This window comes from Hippocampus bargibanti, linkage group LG01, assembly GCF_051943395.1.
Source record: "Hippocampus bargibanti isolate YZ-2025 linkage group LG01, ASM5194339v1, whole genome shotgun sequence".
NCBI lineage: Eukaryota > Metazoa > Chordata > Actinopteri > Syngnathiformes > Syngnathidae > Hippocampus > Hippocampus bargibanti.
In genome coordinates, this window is record NC_142734.1 from 18,648,082 (window position 1) to 18,670,029 (window position 21,948).

Below are 21,948 nucleotides of genomic sequence, written 5' to 3' on the forward strand. Positions count from 1 at the left end.
GGATCCCTTTCGGTGGGAAAACGTGGAAACGTAAATTGACCGAACAGGCATATATAAATAAAATTTTAATCACGTTTCTCTTTGAAAACAACATAAAATACACATATATTCTGATAGTATTTATTTGTTTTGAAATACATTGTGCTATTACTATGCTCACCATGGCAACATGTCTTCAAAGACAGCTGTGGTATTTCCACCAATCGAACACAAGAGGGCATAGTAGAATAACAAATTCTATCTTGGACTGAACAGAGTAGATGTTCCATTTGCCACTTCCATCAATCTTCGACACCGCTTGGGAGGAAATTGGAAGAAAAGCAACTCAATTCCACAAGAGGCGTTCCCCGGGTGGTCATTTTCAAACCTTGCAATTCAACACTGGAAAAATTGCAAGACACCGCCCAAGGGCAACAAAGAAAGGGGTAAAAAATAAAGCAGTTTGTTCAAGTAAGAGTGACCACGTTTTAATATCTTAAGTCATCTGTGCAACATCGTTCCAAATGTTACATCACTGCATGATTTGTAATGCATCCTGATATTTACAAAAATGCTGCATACATCAAACCGTTAAAAAACTCCAAAGAATATCAAAATAATGGACTCTTGACAAACGATACTGTAAATCTCTGCCACATCAATGCAGAAAGAAAAAAAACGAGCAATCAAGTGCACATCGTACTTCACACAACCCTCACCTAAAATATATATTGAGGCAATATATACTCACAGGTTGAAAAATAAAAGACTGACGCTGAGAGGTTGGAAGAGGATGATTCAAAACAAAAAGGACAAAAGGGAGTGATCAAGGCGCAACCTGCATACTCAGCAACTTTGAACTGGAGCGCATGAAAGGGTCCTGCATATCAACACGCACACACAGGAGACAGAATGAACTTTACCCAAAAAGATTTGTGTTCACTGAAACAGCTGGATGACTTCCTCCAACTCCATCACACTGTGTCTTAAGGTGGACACTTTGCGGACTTGCGGGTGTTGACTTCAGGTTCCGATTTAGCCACAAACGTCTTCCAAGTTACACGTCTCATACAGTACAGTACTCATTCAGTCGGACCTTGAGGCACCTCTGCACGTTTTGTTCAAGGAACATAAAAATCCTTTCTCTATGGATGTGGAAGCAGACATGTACACTACCTTGCACAGCAATGGTTCAGTAACCTTTCAGAGCTTTGACACGGAGGCAGTATCAGCAATAATTCTTGAATGAATTGAAAAGGACACCATCAATAATTTTTTGTGAGCATCTTAAAGGAGCAAAGACGGTGGCATTGCTGGAGGCGACCTTTTGGTTTCCTCTCATTGGTTTATTGCACTTATTTCATTCTGTGGTGATTTTAACTTACCGGCCATCAAACGACCCAATAAGCCACGACATCTAACTTGAAGCTCTAAGTAGTGTAAAATGACATTTATTATCAACATAGACAGCATCCTCCTACTCTCTCAAATAAGCATTTTCATAAATAAAAACAGGATGGAACGGAAAAAAAAACACAAAACAAGCAGCCTTGTTGACAAAGTGTCTTCCGTTCAGCTTCTTAAATAAAACATGGGACCCTATGAATGGATACGTGATTCTAGTCTTCTGTTAAAACAAAACATACACATATAAGGCTTGAGTTTTTAACTCTTGGTAGTGTTATTGCCATCTAGGGTATTTGTAAAGCTTAAAATAAATATGAACTGTACAGGAATAATTTACAACAAGCAAACTGAAGAAAACTCAACACAAGGCCCCAAAATGTGAGAATCTCACACCCCGCGAGTATTAATTTTGATCACCCTTAATGTCGCGGAGAAAAAAAAAACATTCGAATGAGACAACACAGAACAATTCACAAAAAAAAAACACAATAAAAATAAACATTAAAATGCAATTTGTAGTGGAGAAAATCATTATGACCGCAAACGCGAAAGCAAATTCCCCAAATTTTCAAGTCATGAAACTTCGGAAGTGCAAGAAAGGTCACAATGAGGATCCATTATGATCATGATAATTTTGCTTGAGAAGTAGATTTTGCAACATTCGCGCTTGCGAAAGGCTGAACACTTTCTGCTGGTAAAGTTCATTCTGTAGGTTTTTTTCTTTTTCCCCTTTGAACACTTTCTGGTATGAAGTAGCAGAACTATGTCCACGGCCAATATACAAAAACAAACTCGGAGCAATGGTCATAGTGCTTGTAATATAAAAGCCATTTGTGTATTTTTCGCGCGTGCGCAGTCCAGAGCAAACGCACGTCTGAATAGAAACCAAGACATTGGTACACTTCTGCTTTGTTTTTGTACAACAAAAGATAAAATGTGCATTAGGTACGCTTGTACATTACATCTTACAATATTTACATACATTTCTTCATAATATGACATTTCAGGATTGCCTATTTACATCATGAAAATGTATCAGAAATATTTGGACTGTCTATTTGTCTTAAATATGTAAGGTAATGCTCATAGCTTTTGTTTTTTTCTTTTTAATGTCTTACACTAGAAAAAAATAGTTACTTCAGTAAGCAGTAGACAAATTGCAACCTTTTTGACTGGTTCTTTCCATTTCTTTCTTTTTACAACAGTAAAAATGGTGATTGGACGTTCCAGCACCTCAAAAGTCACCAAGTCAAGTCTATTGATGACGTTGCGGCACGGCGAGGCAACACGCGGCGTCAATGTGTAGCACCTGGGACAGCTCAGACGGCAGCGAGGAGGATGAGGATGATGACGCATTCATTGCTATCTGGAGATCTTCCTCCGCTTGGGCTTGGGCATCTTCACTTGTCGATCTCTCGACGGGATCTGGCAGCAGCAAGAGCAAGATGGGATACGATCAAGTACAGAACAGCACTGGAGTGCCCCCCAAAACAACAGCTGAACAACTGGACTCACCGTGCCTGACATTTTGTCCAGTTCACTCATGGCCTCGTGGATAGCAGCTTCCAAATGATTATTCAGTTTCCCCGGCCTGGTGAGCAAACCGAGATGATCAACGTCATTGACATTCTCTAAAAGGACAACCGACACCATTTTTTTTGTTTCCTGACATCAGAAAAACGTTTTTATAACTTCTTAAATACCCAAAACACGCAGGCTGATATTTTTAGTCAAATGCAAACACCAATAAAAATTACTTAGTGTCCCAAAACTACTTCAAAATGACCCCAAAAATGGTGAGTTTCAGAAGGTCCCACCCCCTTGTTCGTGACATTACGGCAGGACGTCTTGCTTTGCTCTAGAATCAAAACAATGGATTCAGATTCGGAGAAGATGCTTTTTTCATACTCATCCAATTATGAATATGATTCAAATAGTTCTGAAGAGGAAAGCATAAAAGTTTGCAATTGATTAAAGAAGTCCTTCCGGATCAATTCGAGCCCTCAGGACTCCAATGTCGCGTCCCAGAAAATGCACAAGATGGTGCCCAAGCTCCATTGGAAATGGACTGATTTGTCTGCTGGGAATTTGTCAAATAGTAGTCTTGGTGCAACACACAATGATTCACCATCGCGTTATTTATGTGTTTTCCTTTTAATTTCGTCATCAACACGGATCAACACGATGTTTTCAGACCAAACAAAGTACCCAAAATGCAGTGTGACGCTTTCTCGGTCAGGGGCGTTACAGACGTGACGTCACGTCTGGAATTGTCACCAACTTGAAAACAAGACTTCTTGAATATTCAGCGTGAGTCTTAAAACGTAAAATATAGCTATATGCGGTGGAATCTTTGTAAAATACGCTAGAAGTCATTGGAAGTGATTATACAATTTATGGACACAACTTCTCCGGAGGCGTTGGTTGTCCTTTAAGACTTGTTTGATGGATTTTTTGTGGTTGCGAGAGGAGATGACAATGCTGCTTACTTCATGCCTCTTTTGGCAGCCCGGTCAAGCACCTCCAAGTCGTGTGTTAACGTTTTCAGCTTCTCCGGCTCGACCTGGGTGGACACAAGAGGAAATGTCATCGTTTGTCATAAAACTGGCTCCTATTGATGAATTTCTGGAACCAACCAAATAAGCCTAATTCATTTACTGCCATTCCCAAATTTATTTGGGAATTCAAAAGCATGACGAGGAGCGCCATTGCCGAATTTGTATGGGTTTTGGTATTTCTTTCAGGGGGGTTGCTGATAAAGCGCTGGTCAGACCTCTGGCAATGGTTTTTTTTCCCTCCCACATTTGCCTTTGGCACAGCTGCCCCCATTTCAAACTCAGATAACTCCAGACCTATCTAACTTAAGAATTAACTATTTTTCTAAGGAAAGAAGAGAGTAAGGTTTCTTACGCTGCATTGAATGTTTACTTAGCACTAAAACTCAGTATTGTGTGGGTCCTGGAATTTGAGCGAAAATGACAAAAACCCTGGCACTGGAGTGGACACATTTTTGCATGTCTTCTGGCAGTGGATGAGTTAGAAAGGAATAGGAAACATGCCGAATAATACACCTCCTAAAAATGATTCACATCCACAATTTATAGGATCTGAATTGCACCACAGACCCTTTGCACATCCTTTATTTACTCCGGATGCAACTGGATTCATAATTGACCATTTATAATGAGACTTATTTGAACTGCAAGGCAACACACCTTCTGTTCTTTCAAGAACCTCAAATTCAGTCCAACGCAAGTTCAGAAGTTTTAGTCGGTCAAATCAGGGAGGGGATACAAAGTACAAAGTCATGTCTGTAGCATTAAATATACCATGAAACGGCAAAGGCAGTCATGAAGATATAAGTAATGGAGAGCCCTTTTACATTGATTCATAACAAAAGGAGGAAAAATAGAAAGTAAACTGCTGCCAAGAGACCAACAGCAACACTGAAGGAGCTGCAGGAATTTATGGCATGTACTTGGCCTGGCTGTTTAGTGCATGTGACAGTTACCTCCCGCTAGCTCGTCAGTCAAAAATGTGCCTCTCTTCATAATATGTACGCCAAAACCGAGGCCACTGTTTCACTTTTGCACGGTTCTTTTGCATGTGTTGACAAGCTGAAACGCTTTTGGTTCCACGTAACGTGTTACCAGCTCATGTCCGATCTGCGACTTCTTGCTTTGTTGAACATAGAAATTGTGTGAAATAAGTCAAGCAAAAAAACGGAAGTTGTTTGAATGCGAAAGAAGAGCAAGAGTCACTTTGCTGCCACCGGGGCAGTTGTCTCACCTTGGCCTGATCTCGCAGTTGCATGGCGGCACCGTGCAACTGTTCGTCCCCGGCCAGCTTGGCTGGCCAAGAGGGAAAGCCCTTCAGCTGACCCCACACCAGCTCCCCCATGTTGAAGGTCCTGGAACGGTAGTGAAGCAGCTCGGAAGATGGCGAGTCCGGCTGCCGCAGGTCTTCCTCGCTGCTCAGGCTCTTGGTATCGGAGGGGCTGGGCGCCATCCCGTTGAAGTGGCCATTGTAGTGGCTGTAGTCTTTGGCGCTGGCTAGAGGTCCTTCAAGGCTCGTGGACGAGCTGGGAGACTGGTCATCAGCTGTTAGTTCCTGCCGAGGGGGTCCAAGTACTTCTCCGTAACTCCGGCAGTTGAAGAGCGTGGTGGTGCCATTAATGTGAGCGCAACGTTCCACAGTCTGCTCGAGACGCTCCTTATAGTTCGGGGGTGCCCGGCTGCAGTTGCTGAAGCGGTAGCTATCGTCAAGAAAGGTCTTGCCATGAGCCAAGGCCACTCTGTGGTCACCAGAGCCATTGGTAGAGCAGGGCGGGGCGAGCCGCTCCATGTAGGGACTGCTCCTAACCTGGGTGGAGCACTCCAGGAACTCCTCACCACCCCAGACGCCGCTGTTGGCGTGTGCATCGAAGCCGCCACCGTGATGAATTTCCCCATCCCACTGTCCTCTCGGAGTTCCGCGGCCAGGTGAGCGGAAGTAGTCGTTGGCCTCTGGAGTGCTCTTTCCGACATCCACGTTCTTTTGACTTTCCGTTGGCCTCAACTGCAGGTTTCTGGCTTGCTGTGGTAAAACCTCCCCTTCCCCGTGCACAACCGCACTGACCACCTGGGGGAGGTTGACGGGCTCCCCGATGGAGGCAGTGAAGGCACTCATGGCGCTGAGGGCAGGCACGGGGCTTGCCTGTGTGCTCCCACTTACTGTTGTGGTGATGGTTACTTGCATCCCCTTACTGGCGGCGTCCACCACAGCCCTGTAGATGGCATCCACAGACTCCGAACCACTGCCTGGGGTCCTGTCAGAACCGGGGGTTCCGGTTCGTAAGCTATCACCCTGGTGTGGTTGCCCCTCGCTAAACTGGGAGTGTGGCATCATCCCCTGCTGTAAATCACACAACAGAATTGATCACATAGGGTTCTGGAGCTGGTGCAGACCTCAAATGGAATCCATTAATCCCACCTGGTAATTCTGGTAGAGGCAAACCATGGGGTCGATGTTGGCATTGCTGCCGTCGGCGTAAGGTGGGTTGTCAGAGAAGTGCTGCTGAACCTGGTAGGCGGGTAGGGGGGCCCCGCCTTGCTGCATGGCCTCCTGCTTGTAAAGTCGTCCTCTGGCAGGCTGCAGGCCCAGGGAAGAGGGACTTCCTGCAGAGCAACATCAGACATGGGGATGAAAGGCCCCACCAGTGGCTTCAGATTAGATGCGCCCGGCACAACATGCAGACAGGGCAATGGTAGTCCCATGAAAAGATCATATCATCAACGTTACTAACTACTTTGGCTATGGATATCTTGATGGATAAAATAGATAGAACTTAACTTTCTAGTTGATTTAATGACATCTAGTTCATGGCCAAAACGCACAGTGTTCTGTTTTTCATTTATGCTAAACACAAGATCCCAACTTCATTGAAGACTAGGCTAGGAATGTGTTACCCAGCTCGTTACGGAAGGAGTTAACGGGATAAAAGGCTGCCTGCTTATGCAGTGAAACCCCAATCTGTCCACGGACTCATTCAAAGGTCTTCTATGTGTTGGGAAGAGTTTCTGAAATACGTGTGATGGAAAGCACAAAATGTTTCAATGCATTTTAAATGACAACAACAAAACCCCACTCATAAGCAATGTTCAATTATCTAGATAACTTGCGACATCTGTGCATAATCGCAATCCTGTCTGGGTGTGCTGTGTGCACCCTAAATTTCCTCTACAGTTGGAGAGTTTCAGACTCACTGAAAGGTTACTATGCTAAACGTTTACATTTAGAGCAGTGGTTCTTAATCTTGTTGGAGGCACCAAACCCCACCAGTTTCATATGCTCATTCACCGAACCCTTCTTTCAATGACTGTGCCTACTAACTGCAGTCTAGACTGAGGGGTGAACCTCTGTGGCGGAGGATCCCCCGAACCCCTAGGGTTCGATCGAACCCAGGTTAAGAACCACTGATTTAGAGTAAATATAATAATACGCCAGCATGATGGCTGACTGGATCGTACATAAGCTTCACAGTTCAGAGGTGCATGGTTCGACTCTAGACTTTGTGTTCTCCCCGTGCGTGTGGGGTTGCTCCAGGTACTCCGGTATCCTCTCACATATCAAAAACGTGTGGTGTGGCTGGTTGATGGAACACTAAATTGTCACCAGGTGACTGTGCGGATTGTTTGTTGTTTGTCTATGTGAGCCTGGCGATTGTCTTGCAAATAGTTTAGGGTGTGCATGGAATGGGCTTCAGCGTGCCCATGACGCTTTTGATAAGTGAATTAGAAAATGCGACACCCGTTTTCTAATTGGGACAAGTCAAAGAATTATACAATATTGATGCTTATAAATGTAAACATATTGTTTTTTATTAAGCTAAAAGCTGGTTTGGTGACTAATGATTTCTGTTTTCAATAAACGGTTGAAATGAGCTGATGCTTGCTGCACAATATGACACTGGGCAATATACCCACTCGACAGGACATAGATTTCTGTTTTAACATGAAAGTTGCACATTTGAACTATGTGATACCGAACATTAACGGCACAAAATCACATCTTTTAGAGCTAAAGACATGTCTTTATCCTTTTTGCATTTTGTTCTTTCTGCACCCCGTGTCCGTGTTTGCATATTAATAAAGTAAAGTAATCCTATCTGAATCATTTTATGACAAGTCAGTGGTGGTAAAGGGTCCATTCCAGTTTTGCATATGTACAACTAGTAAGATGGGGGGTGGCATCAAGCTTTTATAAATTAAGCCAATGGAGCAGCAGTGTTATGCAGACAAAGACAGAGCAGACAAGCCTGTGTGTGTGTGTGTGTGTGTGTGTGTGTGTGTGTGTGTGTGTGTGGTGGCGAGAGCAGCTGGTATGACACTGTGTAACTGAAGGGCAGCTGTGTGTGTTAATTTTTCCTCCCTCTTCTTTTCTTCCTTCCCGATGCAAAGAGCAACGACACAACCCCTTCCCCCTTCCTCCACTACTGCTATGATATAGTGACGGCTGTTGCCGGGGGATGTTACCATGGGAACCGAGTGATGATTGGTGGTGCTGTCCGCTGCCAGAAAGCTTATCGGGGGACTTTGCTGGGTGGATTGTTGGGAGGAGGTATGGGGGAGGAAGGGAGGTCAGCCAGTGTGATTTTAGCCTGCTGGGGGATGTGGCTGGTCAGCTAGGTGGCAGGGTGTCTGTGGATGGGGGTTTACAATGTTCATTGTAAAGCCTCGGTTCAGTTCTCTGGCGTATTTGTTGATGATTTAGGTACAGATGGCTACAGAAGCTAATGATAAAAAGCTATTTTCAAAGACCTTTCAGTGATCTTAAACAGCGGCATTACAAGTCACCTGAACTGCCTTGCTGCATACACATTAGTATATATCTCGGTATAACTCGGTGGAACCTCCAACCCTCAGGCTTCCTGGCCTCTGGTAGAGGACCCAAGTGAAAATGGGGGACAGACACCACCTACAGGGGGTGAGACGAGGATCTATCTATCTATATTATACAAATGTTGACTTTCTACAATGCACTTCTCATAAGCCTTTCAGGTGCCAGTCCAAATGTAATAAACTACACTATATCCGGAACCGAAGGACCACACGAATTTCTATTTACTTGATTGAAAATGTAGGAACAGCTTAGATCAGGGGTCGGGAACCTATGGCCCGTGAGCCATATATGGCTCTTTTAATGATTGCATATGGCTTGCCGATAAAATTAAATACATATTCTCGCTTTTTCGCCGTTCATTTCCTCTTGGGGCTGCAGTTGACGGAAAGCGCAATTTTGATTGGATGACACTGACCTAGGTTGGCGGAAAGTGTAATTTTGATCAAATGATGCTGGCCGTCATGTTGAAACAGGTAAACACCCCTTTAAATGAGCCCAACGACTTAAAAAAATGCCGAGTACACGCCATCTTGAATGCACCGGAGGATTCGCGATTCTAATTTGCAATTAATAACGTTGATGAAACAGTCGAATGTCAGTGATATTTTAACACATCCCATGTTAATGTTATCATCAATATACTTCTGCGAGAAGTATATTGCAGATAGCAAGTGTGGAAGCTAATGAGCCGTGTGCAGGCTAGCTAGCAGTAACTTCGCCTGTGGACCCGGCAAGTTGACTTTCATTGCTATGGTTTGGCTGGATTTTTACCAATCATAAGGAACGGAAAACCATTCATGTTAACGGTGAGTACTGTCACACAAGTTATTTTAAAGGACAACTGACGTCACTTTTTGTTTCCTAACTGACATCAGAAAAATATTTTATATCATCTAAAATACCCAAAACACGCAGTATGATATTTTTAGTCAAATGCAAAACACCAATAAAAAGGCCTAAAGTGTGTAAAAAGTACTTCAATTTGAAACCGGAAGTGGCCAGTTTCAGAACGTCCCGCCCCCATGTTCGTGGTGTCACAGTAAGATGTCTTGCCTTGCTCTATAATCAAAACAATGGCTTCAGATTCGGAGACGATGCTTTCTTGTTACTCATCCAGTTATGAATATGATTCAAATAGTTCTGAAGAGGAAAGCATACATGTTTGGAATCGATTAAAGAATTTATTCAGTGTCATTTTGAGGGGGGAAATGTAGCACTGAATGTGTGTCATCTGGGGGGGGGGGGGGGGTAAAGGTAGCACCATAAAGAGGCAGAAGAGGGCATCAAAGCTCTGTGGAAAGCTCAGTGAAAACGGGCTAATTAATTCCTTACAATTTTTGTCAGTGAATATCAAATAGACGCTCGGAAGGACACAAGGATTCACCATCACGCGATTTGTTTTCCTTCTAATTTCGCCATCAACACGGATCAACATGAAGTTTTCAGACCAAACAAAGTATTGCAAAATGCATTGAGGTGATGCAAGGTATGTCCTCTCTCGCTGAGGGGCGTTCCTTCAGTGACGTAGGGTGAGGACTCGTCACCAACTCAAAAACAAGACTTCCGGAATATTCAGCGAGTCTTAAAACGTAAAATATAGCTATATGCGGTGGAATCTTTGTAAAATACGCTCAGTAGAAGTCATTTGAAATCATTTTATAAATAATGGTTGTCCTTTAAATAATACATTCTAACATTTTGTTGAAAAGTGGCCGTGCGTGCGCGTGTGTGCGTGTGTGTGTGTGTGTGTGTGTGTGTGTGTGTGTGTGTCGTGTGTCGTGTGTGTGTGTGTGTGTGTGTCGTGTGTGTGTGTGGCTCTCACTGAAAAACATTTCTAAATATTTTACTTTTATGGCTCTCTTAGTCAAAAAGGTTCCTGACCCCTGGCTTAGATTATACCACCTTCAGTGTAAATCATATAAGAAGAAGCAAAAGACGCACAATGATTACACTCACATGTCTCGTACTGCAGTGGGCAAAAAAAAATAAAATAAAAAAAAAATCAGGACTCAACAGAAATGTAATACATTCAATCAATATCGAGAAGTACATGAGCAAAGTTGTCGGACTTGTGCACACTTCATTCAACCACAAATATCCCATTTCATTGCTCCCATTTCAGGGTCTATCGTTGCTATAGCAACCAGCTAGGAGAAGGTCTGTAGGGTGGCCAATCTGGGCCATTTTCCTTAAAACATGACGCATTTCATATTTCCATCTTTTTACATCAGTGACTGCTGGTCAACAAGCGAACAAATGATAACCAAGAGAAACACTGACTGTCAATTAGCGAACACTGAGAAAACAAATTCATGCCACAGGCGGATTACCATGAAAAGGAGAGCGCAACTGTGAAACACTGAGGAACGTTAAATCTGAAATTGTAAATTTTTACTATCCGCAGTGACGGAAAGGCACTTCACTTGTTATGTAACCAATCCCAATACACAAACACAGCTGTTGTGATGAGATACTAAAGCTTCTCTTTGCTGCTTCTCACCTGTGTCGGACTTGTTTTTCATACAGCTTCCATCTCCACCTGGCATCACCACCATGTTTGTCTGCCCGACACTATGGTGGAGGTTGTGCTGTGAGGGGTGAGGCCCAGAATGGGATAGTGGTGGGGGATTAGTATGTGAGTGTACAAGGGGCATGCCATCAGGGCCAATTAGTCCACTAGTGGGACCCCTAGGACCACAGTTATTCAAGGTAGAAGACTTCATTTGGGCCATCATATCAGGGAACTGCCCTGGCCGTGAGCCCAGGTGCCCTCCTCCAGCGTTCATGTTTGGACAACGCTGCATGCCATCAACTTGGATCCTTAGTCTCTGTTGGCTCATGAGGTTCTGCTGGGGGTCGCCATGGACCTTGGATGTGGAGTCATTGTAGTGGAGCTGAGTGCCTCCTTGAGGAGAAGGTCCTGGGCTGAGACGGTTTAGGGTTAGGTGGTGGCTGTTGCCGCTGATGTTGTGGGAGCTCTGGGTGCTCATTGACTGGAGGAGTTGGGCCATGGAGGTGTTTGGTGGCAGATTTCCAAGACTGCTCACCTTTCGCATCTGCTCTACACTGGGAGCTGCCATTTGTGGTCCTCCCATGCTTGGTTTGTTCAAAACGTTACAGACCATGTTGTTGTTGCTGCTGCTGTTGCCGTCGTGGTTGAGTGATGTGCTACCTGAAGATTGCTTTCGTTTGCGTCCGGGGTCCCTTTGCTGAGCCATCAGTTTGTCTCGCAGAGCCGCTCGACCGCTCTGACCCTCAGGGCAGTTGAGCAGCATAGTGAAGTTTGGCGGGAGCATAGAGTTTAAAGTGCTGTGTCCTTCCATGCTGCGGTGACCGCTCATTGATCCAGGGTGGCCGCCGCCCGCTCCGTTTGCTCCAGCACCTGCAAGACCAGAAGCAGCCGCACCGGTAGTGCTGTGTTTGTTTTGATGTGCTAGCTGAGCTTTGGCTGCTGCTGACAGGAGACTGCTGGCTGGGAAGGAGGCGGCATTCTGTTGGTTGAGAATCTGATTGAGAGGCATCCTCAGCAGTCCTGCCTGGCCCCTCTGGGAAGCGCTGGGTGTGGGCAAAGAGGAAGAAGAGGAGGAGGAGGAGGAGGTGGGCGAGTACGTGGCGTGGTTGTGCTGAAGGGTGCCAACTGACGAAAGCAGCTGAGGATCTCTGAACTGGTGGATGGAGTCAGTTTTGTTGGTGGAGGGGCTGGAGGACATTGCTGGCCTGGGAGAGCCCATCGCCGACCTGGGGGACCGAGGAGGGACCTTCAAGTTACCACATGGAGCTTGATGCCCTGATGGCATTGCAAAGTTCCCATGGTCAGAAGAGGTTGAGGAAGAGCGTGAGCGATGGGGTGAAGCTTCCACTCGTCCAAGGGCGGAACCTGACATGTGAACTGGGGAGGTGACCGGGGATGGCGACATGGATGAAGCTGGACCACTCTGTTGAGTCCTTGGAACGTGGCTGCCGCCGTGGCCCACGGGCCCAGGTTTTACCGTGGGCAAGGGTAAGTTACTTGGCAAGGGGACAACGGCAGGAGGGGGTATGTTTACATTCATCATTGGTACCTGAGTGTGGACGTTGGGCTGGAAGTTTGGGGGGTTGGCTGAGGACTGACTAATAGACTTGCTCGGGATAGGATCCAGTATACCCAGAGGGTCTTTTTCAGATATCGGCTGTCTTTTTTGAAGGACACAGGAGGGTGGCACAGAAGGAGGACGCGGTGGTATGGGATGCACAGGAGGCTGGGCTTTATGGTGGAAGGCTGCGCTGGGGATCTCCATACCATAGGGGAAGTTTACACGTGGCATATTGTTCATGACAGGGCTTTTGGCAGTGGCTGTGGGTGAGAGTGGTGTGCTAGTCCTTCGCGTCATGGCACAGGTTGCTTGGCTTGCAGGAGAGCCATGGAGTATCATGTTAGGTGGAGACAGAGGCATTCTGGAATTGCCATGGATGGAAGCCGAACCGGGACTGCCAGCACATGTAAATGCACAAGGATTGGTTCTTTGAAAGCCCTCTGGGCTAGCCAGAGTGTCTGTACATGGTGACTGTGAGCCATCTCCACAATGTTTAGTGCTCGAGATGGGTGGGCTCAAAATTCCTCCATAGCCAACCCGGTAAGGGGATTTGGGGCCAGGATCACCGCTGGGCAACCTCTGTGGACGGGAATACCCAGCGCAGAGCTCTGGCTGTTGGCCTCCACCGATCTCCCGAGGTGGAAACATCTGCTGCTGTTGGGCAGCTGCCATCACCATCTTGTAAGGATTCTTGCAATCTGAGCCAGCAGCAGTGGGCAGAACATCGTGAGCTTTTGTCCTTATTGTTCGATGATTTGCGGAATGCGACACAACCACAGTTGACGTACCTTCAAGGCAAGAAGGAAAAAAAATGCATATTCAATTTGATGTCGGTTTCCTAACAAAAAATTGACAACATGACTGATATCAGATGTTTTGCCTCTTTTTCAATTGCTGAGAGAACCCCCAAAAGGCTCTCTCCTCTAAGAACAAACATGTTATATTTTTAAGTTCTTGATGTACCTCCAACAGGACTTGATAGAGTGAGGGGAGGATGACTCTCCATGCTCTTGTGCAGCGTAGCCACAGCCAGCAGCTTCCTCTTATGAATGCAAAGTTTGGTGACATCCTCATCTGATTTCACATCCTCTGCTGTCCTCTGCTTCACCATTGCACCCGGGTCAAAGTTGAACACCTGAGAAATAAGAATGGTGACTTGAGGAACAATTAAATCAATTATTTTACAGCTGTGGTGCTTGACATTACTGTCTTATATTTGCTGCACACAATGGATGAAAATGTTTTTGGGAAGAAACCAGGAAGGCTTCCATGACAGGTGTGGTACAAAAGTCATGATTTTAGCTAATCTACACAATGCAATGGATTATTGTGACAACAAGATGTTTTAATCGTCGTAAGATTTGCTAGTGTGTATTCACAACAGCATAAGAGGTCCAGAGCAGCATCCTAAAAAACACACTGGTCTGTTTAAATTGGACCGAAAAGTGCAACAGATGAAATGGAGCTCTTTGGATGTTTCGAACAATGTCAAGTGAGAAGTTGCAATGAACTACCTTGTGGAGGATGAGTGGGCATTCCAATCCACATTTGCAGGTTCCATCTGTTAGAAGGTAGTTCTTCACCTGATCTAAACTGGAGAGCGCCGAGCCACTGGGACTGCACACAGAAACAAAAAAAACAACATGACTCATATTCTCAGCACACCATTCAATATGCTAGTTTAGAAAGTTTAAATCATTTAAATTGTTTGCAATCAACATTTTCTACAAGACTTGACTGAATGAAAAGAAAAAGCATGAAATCAATAACCATGTTACATTAGCATTTTTGGCTATGACATTTTCAATACAGAAATCAGAAAGTTTAACTCAAACAAGTTGGGCAATGTTTTTTTCCCTAAAGCTTGCATTCGAAATGTAAAAAAAACACACGAGCGAATATTTGCATGGCCATAGTGACAGTTTTAGGCCATGGCCAAAGACGCAGACGGGATTCTTTCAAACACTAAAAATAAACCTGACACCGGCCAACTGTTTAGCTCAATGTAATGAGTACACAGTGAGTGTTCAAGAAGACAGGCGGCCTGCGACACATCTCTACACTATCAGTGCCACCTGATTGAATTACGACTAGTTCTTCAAGTTCCAAATAATCAACTGCCCCAAAGAAAGCATAAATGCAGAATATAGGATGCAACAGGGAAAATAAATAGATAACCTTAGTGAATTCAATTCTTTTCTTAAAGGGGATATGGCCTTTCTTCGTTCGCACACATGCCTTATAGTTGTTTTTTTAGCTTTTTTTTGTGGGGGGGGGGGGGTTCCATCCCCCCATATTTAATGACACAAATAATAGATTTTAGATAAATTACCAAGTGGCTAATGAATTGGTACAATAATCCTGCTTTGTCTCATATTATGCTTATCTAAATTTGTTTCATGACAATTAAAAAATACGAACAGCTTTCTCTTTTGTAGTGCTTTTTTATTTATTGTTTAGTTTTGTGAGGAAAAAGTAGAAGAGCATATAAGATGATGATTAATTGAAGTAGAGTGTCTAACAGAGTAGAGGTAAGTCAGTGTGGAAAAATGTACACCGCAGTATCTCTGTAAAATCAATTTAAAGGGCTTCCCACCTGTGGATCGAAAGAAGCATCTAGTTACATGTCGTTAAAAGGAACGCAGGCAAGCTTGCCTTCTGGACAACATGAAAATAGAATTGGAGCTACTGTACATACAACTTGGCCTCACTGCCTTGTTTAGTCATTCACTGTTGGTAATTCTGAACCTGACACCAAGTCCGAAGACCTCAAACCTTGACAATACATGTATTGAAAGAAAACAGACGTGGTCTGCTGTGTCAGCAGAAATGCATACGCTCCACAACAGGGGTGCTCATTACGTCGATCGCGATCTACTGGTCGATCTCGGCGTGACAGTCAAAAAAAAAAAAAAAAAAAAAAAAAAAAAAAAAAAAAAAAAAAACATTTGTCAGCCTATCAAACGTCCCGTTACTTGATTGACATACAGGGCAACCATTCAGATGACAACTAAATTTTGACCTTTAGGTCGCCGCGCATGCGTAAACAACGGCGCTAAGTGCAGCAAAATTTTAAAAGCTAGTCAGCGAATTACCTCAGATTTTAAACCCTTGCTAAAACATGTGGTGATCAAAATGAGTGAGACATCTGGACCAAGTAAGAAGGCAAAAACATATTACTTTCATACGGAATGGGAGGTGGACTTTTTCTTCACGATGTCATTTTCAAAATGCGTATTGCAAAGCGCAGGCAGACTTCTTGAATTACCATTCTATAATCCACCAACAAGCGTTATGTGCTAAAATGCTCAACATGAGGAAATGTGCTACCTCCTTGACTGCATTATTCGGCTCCACTTATTTATGTGAGTCAGCCTTTTGCGACATGACGATCATGAAGTCCAAATACCGTTCCACCATGACTGATGAACATTTGGAATTGTGCTTGAGGCTGGCTGTCAGCATCTACTGTCCAGACTATGCATCCCTGGCTGATTCAATTCAGTGCAAGTCATCAAAGTAAATTACAAATAATGTTAATAGTTATTTATTATGCCAGGCAGGAGACCGAGAGGAAGACCGAAGAGGAGGTTTATGGATGTGGTCAAAGAGGACATGAAGGTAGCTGGTGTGAGAGAAGAGGATGCACAAAACCGGGATAGATGGAGGACACTGATTCGCTGTGGCGACCCCTGACGGGAAAAGCCGAAAGGAAAAGAAGAGATGTATATGTAGTTATGGTGTGTGTTGTGCAATATTGGCTTATTCGGTTATGTAAGGTACATCAACATACATTGTACATACAAAGAATCCTTAATACATTTGAAAATAATTATTTTTCATTTTTGTAGTGGGTAGATCATTTTGACAACTTGCTGAAAAAGTGTGAGCAGCCCTGCTCCACAACATGTTTAAAAATAACACAAGAAGGGGGAAAAAAAGCAAAATATCGTCAGCTGTAATTAAATTAAATTCATAGCTTGCCTTCTGTCTGCTGCCTGGCTCTGCTTTTGACACTCCATCTAGAGACGAGGTTCTGTGCTGCACATTAACCATTTCGGGGATTTTATTTGATAAAACAAATCAAGGTTATGACTGTGGATCATAATCTCGCTTGCATATTGTAATATGTAACATTTGACAAATTTGGGGCAAGGCAGTTTGCCCATAACGTCATACACACTTACAGGTGACAAAAGACAGAGTTATATCAGGTTCTACCAATAGTTTAAACAAAAAAAGTACCATTTGGCAGGCAGCGCAACTAAGAAATTAGGGTAAATTGATTGAATGACGGCCTTTTTCACCAACAAATTTTAATCTGTGTCGTCAGTCGAAAAAAGGATGTTGTGATGTCATTTGTTTGAAGGGAGAGTGAACTGTATTGAGATTTTAACATGAGAACTGTATTGAGATTTGAACATGCATGTACATTTACTTAATGACAGGGTGGAAATTGAGACATAGTTGAAATGATTGGTGAGCTGTAGGGCTGATATTAGATAGCAGTCTATGTGTTATGTTTTGTTAAATTACTCGAAAGCTGCATCCTCCAAAGACCAAATTTTGGCACCCACAAGCCTCAACCGCACACCGTTGTTCAAATTCACATAGCCTTCGACTCCAGTCTTCAATCTGGCCTTTGTTTCCACAGAAACAGGCCATGAGCAACGGTTGCTTTCAAACACACTTTTGTAGCCTACAATGCTCCGCTCTTCTTGGCTGGCTCATTTGTGAATGCCAATAGCCTGGCAGTATGTGTAGTCAAGTCCCTCCTCCACCTGACACTGGCTGCCTATTGGTCATTCATGAAGTGAGTGACAGACAATGTGTTTCCGTTTCCATTCCCAGCGGATATACGCGTGGCTGAGCTTGAATTAACCAAAGGGCTGTCCAAATTCACCACCTGTTTGTGCAAAGGGCCATTCGTAATGTGCTGCCTACAAACAGCATCCCTGATTCTAAACATTAGGAAATGGTCTCCATTGTGAAAGCTTAGGTAGGCTAGGTTGAGGTCATATCAAACAAACGAATGATTAGAATTAAGGTACCATTTACTATTGGATGCCAATGTGATAGGACACACTCAAAATAAATCCCAATTTATATACTGTAGTCATGATATTACCTCAAATATACAAATAATTCAAAACTGTTATTCGAATACCACATTCACAGTGTTGATCATGTTATACCAGAGGTGTCAAACTCGTTTTTTTGCCGCGGGCTACATTGGAGTTACAGTTTCCTCTCCTGGGCTGTTATGAATTTGGGGAAACCATTAGTGTTTCAGCTCCTCCACATATTACATACAGAACGCACAACAAATTAACGAAGGAGTAATTTTCAAATCTGAAGTTGAGAATAATGCCTGTTATTGTGGTTTACATACAACAATTTGACATTTTGTTTTGGATTTTAGCAAGCATCATGGCACTTGACAAGCTTGATTTGCTTTTGCGGGCCAAATAAAATGATGTGGTGGACCAGATTAGGCCCCCGGGCCTTGATTTTGCACCTGTGTGTGATTGGATTGGATTTGCCTTTATTAGTTTCGCAGTGGAGAAATTAACATTTCACCACTGCATTTGATACCATTTAAGGCAACTTCCTCTTGTCTTACCTGAGATATAGGATGCCGCCGTGCTCTTTCTTGCGCTGCCAGCCAATGGGGACCTGGACAGCGACGGCCTGCCTCTCATCACCCGGCTCAGACTCCTTTCCGCCATTCATTGCTCAACTGGATTTGCGCTCACACCTCAGAGGTACTTCTGTCAGACATTCGCCACAATCTCTGCAACACACGCCATCTTTGTCTTCCGATAGTCAGCAGGGTGGCGACAGTAGAGGACTCTTCAAGGCGGCCTGGGCTGGATTGAGGGGACAGCTGTGCGTGTCGAAGGTCGGGCAAGATGACGCTACCCTTTTAGCTGCTTCATTGTTGCAGTGTTGATTGCCACACAGACCTCCATCATTACTGTTTCTTGTTGTTCAGAGCCATCCCACTCTGGAAGGTGCGCTCTTCACAGCCCCCCTCACACGCGCATATCTTCACCTTAACTTCTGGGTACCATCTGTCCTTTGTGTCAGATGAACAATCAGGGCGATTTCAACATGTTCCTTCCCAGAGGCAGTTGGGAAGTGGTACTCCCACTGTTCCTGTATGGGCCGGACACACCAATGAGATAAAATGTAAAATGTTACAAGTTTATGAATCAATTGATTTCATATAGGGGTGTGGGTGGAAGGGGAGGGATCAAACGATGTGCAAGAAATGTCAGCCTGCTATAACAAGCTCCTTGTTTAAGTCTGTGAGTGACAAAGCATCCAGGCAACCACTGGTGCTGCTGACTCATAACAGTAGCAGCTGTCTGACAGCAAAGCCAGCAATACAACTACAGAAGAAGAGATGGACGGGGTGCACCTTGTGCTGGTAAGAAATGCAGAAAAACTGCAACGCTTATTGCCGTTAATCAAAAGAAGCACCACTACATTCAAAATCTCAATAAGAACTTTTAATGAAGAAAACACAATAAAACTGTTTTGTTGTATGTATGTCATGTCAGAGAAAATACACTCATTTAAAAATTCTCTGAATTGTACTCTTTAAAGATTGGAATATTATGGCCTACATTAGCTGGTCCAAGGGGTGTTACCACAGAGTGAAATACAAATGATCAAGAAATGGTCTTAGCCTCAGGGAACCGTTTATTTGATTGTGGTTTAAAGTTCAGGGGTCACATAGCTTCTTTTAACATGACATTGAATTGTTATAAAATGGCCTTGTATGTTCAACATGATCACAAAATAAACACACTGAATGGAGGAAGAACCTAAGGAAAAGTATTGTTAACATAACACAAATCTATGCGAGTTAAACTTAAATGTACCTTGCATTATGTACTCGCATAACAATCAATGAACTACAAACTTAGTTTATTATGACACTGAGAAGAATGGCTACAGCAACAATATGACAATGATAAAAGATGCATAGAATTTGTTGAAGAATTGTGCTGTTGAGTGAGGAAGATCAAAATTGAAACATGATAAAAGTTAACGGTGCTGCTAGCCACTGGGTAGTTTTTGCAGATTATGCCAGGTGGTTGAACAAGGAAGGGTGGCTCATCCTTGGTTGATGGATAAAACATGAAATGATGCCTCATGTGTAGCAATATACAGCTACATGGCCAAATTTGAGTTTGAACACAGCAACATCTTCTAAATCTCACTTCACTGAATGAAAATACAGTATATGTACTGTTTTGATTCAGCTGGTTAAGACCATAAATCCACAGCCGTGAACCTTATGTATTATGTCATTTAGTCTTGGTAATACTGTACACATTTTAACAAACAGTTTCCTGTCTTTTTCATCAAATTATTGCTGAATCGACTGACATATTTATCTACAAAGTAAAATCATTTAGGGCAGAGCAAGCAGCTGAGATAGCAAACAGCATTTAAACACATTAGACTCTTAGGAATGATATTAACAAACTAAAACGATTTGCTCAAAGGAAAACAACTTGCGATTCATCGTTGAGTGAAATGTCATATCCTATCCTGTATTATGTAATCATTATTGCTTTCGAATTTCTGTTTATCTACTTGTTAGGTGTTATTTTTAGCACAATGCTTCATTACTAAAATATTTAAAAGTTACAGCCCTACTTAATGATGCAATTCTAAAACGACACTTTTCGTTGTCGGCCAATAGAAACTTTTTCCCCACGTGGGCAACTCTGTGCATGCAAACGCCATCAAATGGAGTAGTTTCAAGTTGTCATTGAATTGCTCATTTTACTGACAAGTCGTCTCATCAAAGGTGATGAGGCGAGCACCGCACTACAATGCCCACTTTAGGTACGACAAAGAGAGGCCCGGCTATCAAACATTTGGGAGGAAACATGAAGAGGTGCAGCTGTAGAGATCTACAGTACGACGGCAGGCGAACGACGCCAAAATTTATTTTGTTGACCCAACAATTATGACCAAAATGTTTTCACTTCGGCAGTTAGCATTAGCCAGCTAGGTGTTGCTTAGAACATCATCTGCAACGTTTGTGTATATTTGAATTGACTCGGAGTACAATGATCAGTTAATAAAACCACCTGCCCCTGAGGAAGAAGTGACGGTGTCAACAAAACAAGAGCAGGCTCGTCTCCGATGCAGTGGTCACTCTTTGGTTAACTGGGGGTTAGCATGCCAAGCGTCAGCTGTCTAGCTACAATTAGCCAGCAACTACTCGCTGAAACCCGAACGAACCGTGTCCAAATTGGACAACGTCCACCGGGTTTACGTTCAGTGAGCCGTCCGGATTGGAGCTAGGGGACGCGTGTGTCATATTCTGATGTGAAAATGTCGAAGTGAAGCGTAGACTGGCCCGCGACGGCTTTCGAGCCGAGGGGCCAACGCAAGGCCACGGCTAGGCCCGACGAGCTGCCATTAGCTAGCCGAGCAAAGCCTTTGCGTCTGCAGACACACAAGAGACGCTTTCAGCTACAACGTTAATGCCCTTGTCAAATCGGCACGTTAAACTCAGTTCTTACCCGAGTACCACGGTGCATGCACATTGGCCAAAAGGGCGAATAGTCCAAACGACGACTCGTTCCGATCTTAGGGGGCGAGTAAAGGAAACCTACCCATTAGTTCTGTTCTATCTGCCTTTGCTGGTTCTCATACACTGGGATCTTGGAAATGATGGAGAGCGTCTTTGCGCATGCGTACTGGCGACAGCACAGAAATTATGCCCCCCAAAAGACCCGACACGATATCAGTGAACTGACTACCACGAGTACCAGTCCGAAAAAGAAATTAATAAACACATATAAAATAAAAACACCTCAAAGTAATTGTAGTGGTGGGGACAAATATTTAATAATAACATAATAATGTAATCGATGAGAAGGTTTCTTCAGCCGTCATCTGTACAAATTTGAAGGTTTCGGACGTTTCGCCTCCTATCCAAGAGGCTTCGTCAGCGAACTAAAGTCTGACTGGTCGTATTGGCCCTATTTATATATCCCTAATGTCCAGACATGGCGGCGCCGGACACAGCTATGATAGGTCCCTACTCTCAGGTTGGGGGGAGCAGAGGACCCCTCCC

At 43.8% G+C, this 21,948-nt stretch overlaps 1 protein-coding gene across 4 annotated transcripts; it reads right to left on the reverse strand.

The window, feature by feature from the left end:
• Positions 1–1,414: 1,414 nt before the first annotated feature.
• On the reverse strand, positions 1,415–21,576 carry mbd5 (methyl-CpG binding domain protein 5). Of its 4 annotated transcripts, XM_089002064.1 has the most exons (11): positions 21,392–21,538; positions 20,954–21,314; positions 18,463–18,998; positions 14,354–14,456; positions 13,803–13,974; positions 11,267–13,627; positions 6,358–6,542; positions 5,176–6,279; positions 3,876–3,949; positions 2,902–2,977; positions 1,415–2,811 (listed from the first exon to the last, which is right to left on the reverse strand). In XM_089002064.1, the coding sequence occupies exons 3-11, from the start codon at positions 18,570–18,572 to the stop codon at positions 2,749–2,751; spliced, it is 4,248 nt and encodes a 1,415-aa protein (XP_088858190.1). In that variant the 5' UTR covers positions 18,573–18,998; positions 20,954–21,314; positions 21,392–21,538; the 3' UTR covers positions 1,415–2,748. The 4 variants fall into 4 exon arrangements, with proteins under 4 accessions (XP_088858190.1, XP_088858157.1, XP_088858179.1 ...); XM_089002031.1 differs by having other exon boundaries at positions 1,415–2,977; XM_089002053.1 differs by lacking the exon at positions 20,954–21,314 and having other exon boundaries at positions 1,415–2,977; positions 21,485–21,576.
• Between the last annotated feature and the right edge of the window lie 372 nt (positions 21,577–21,948).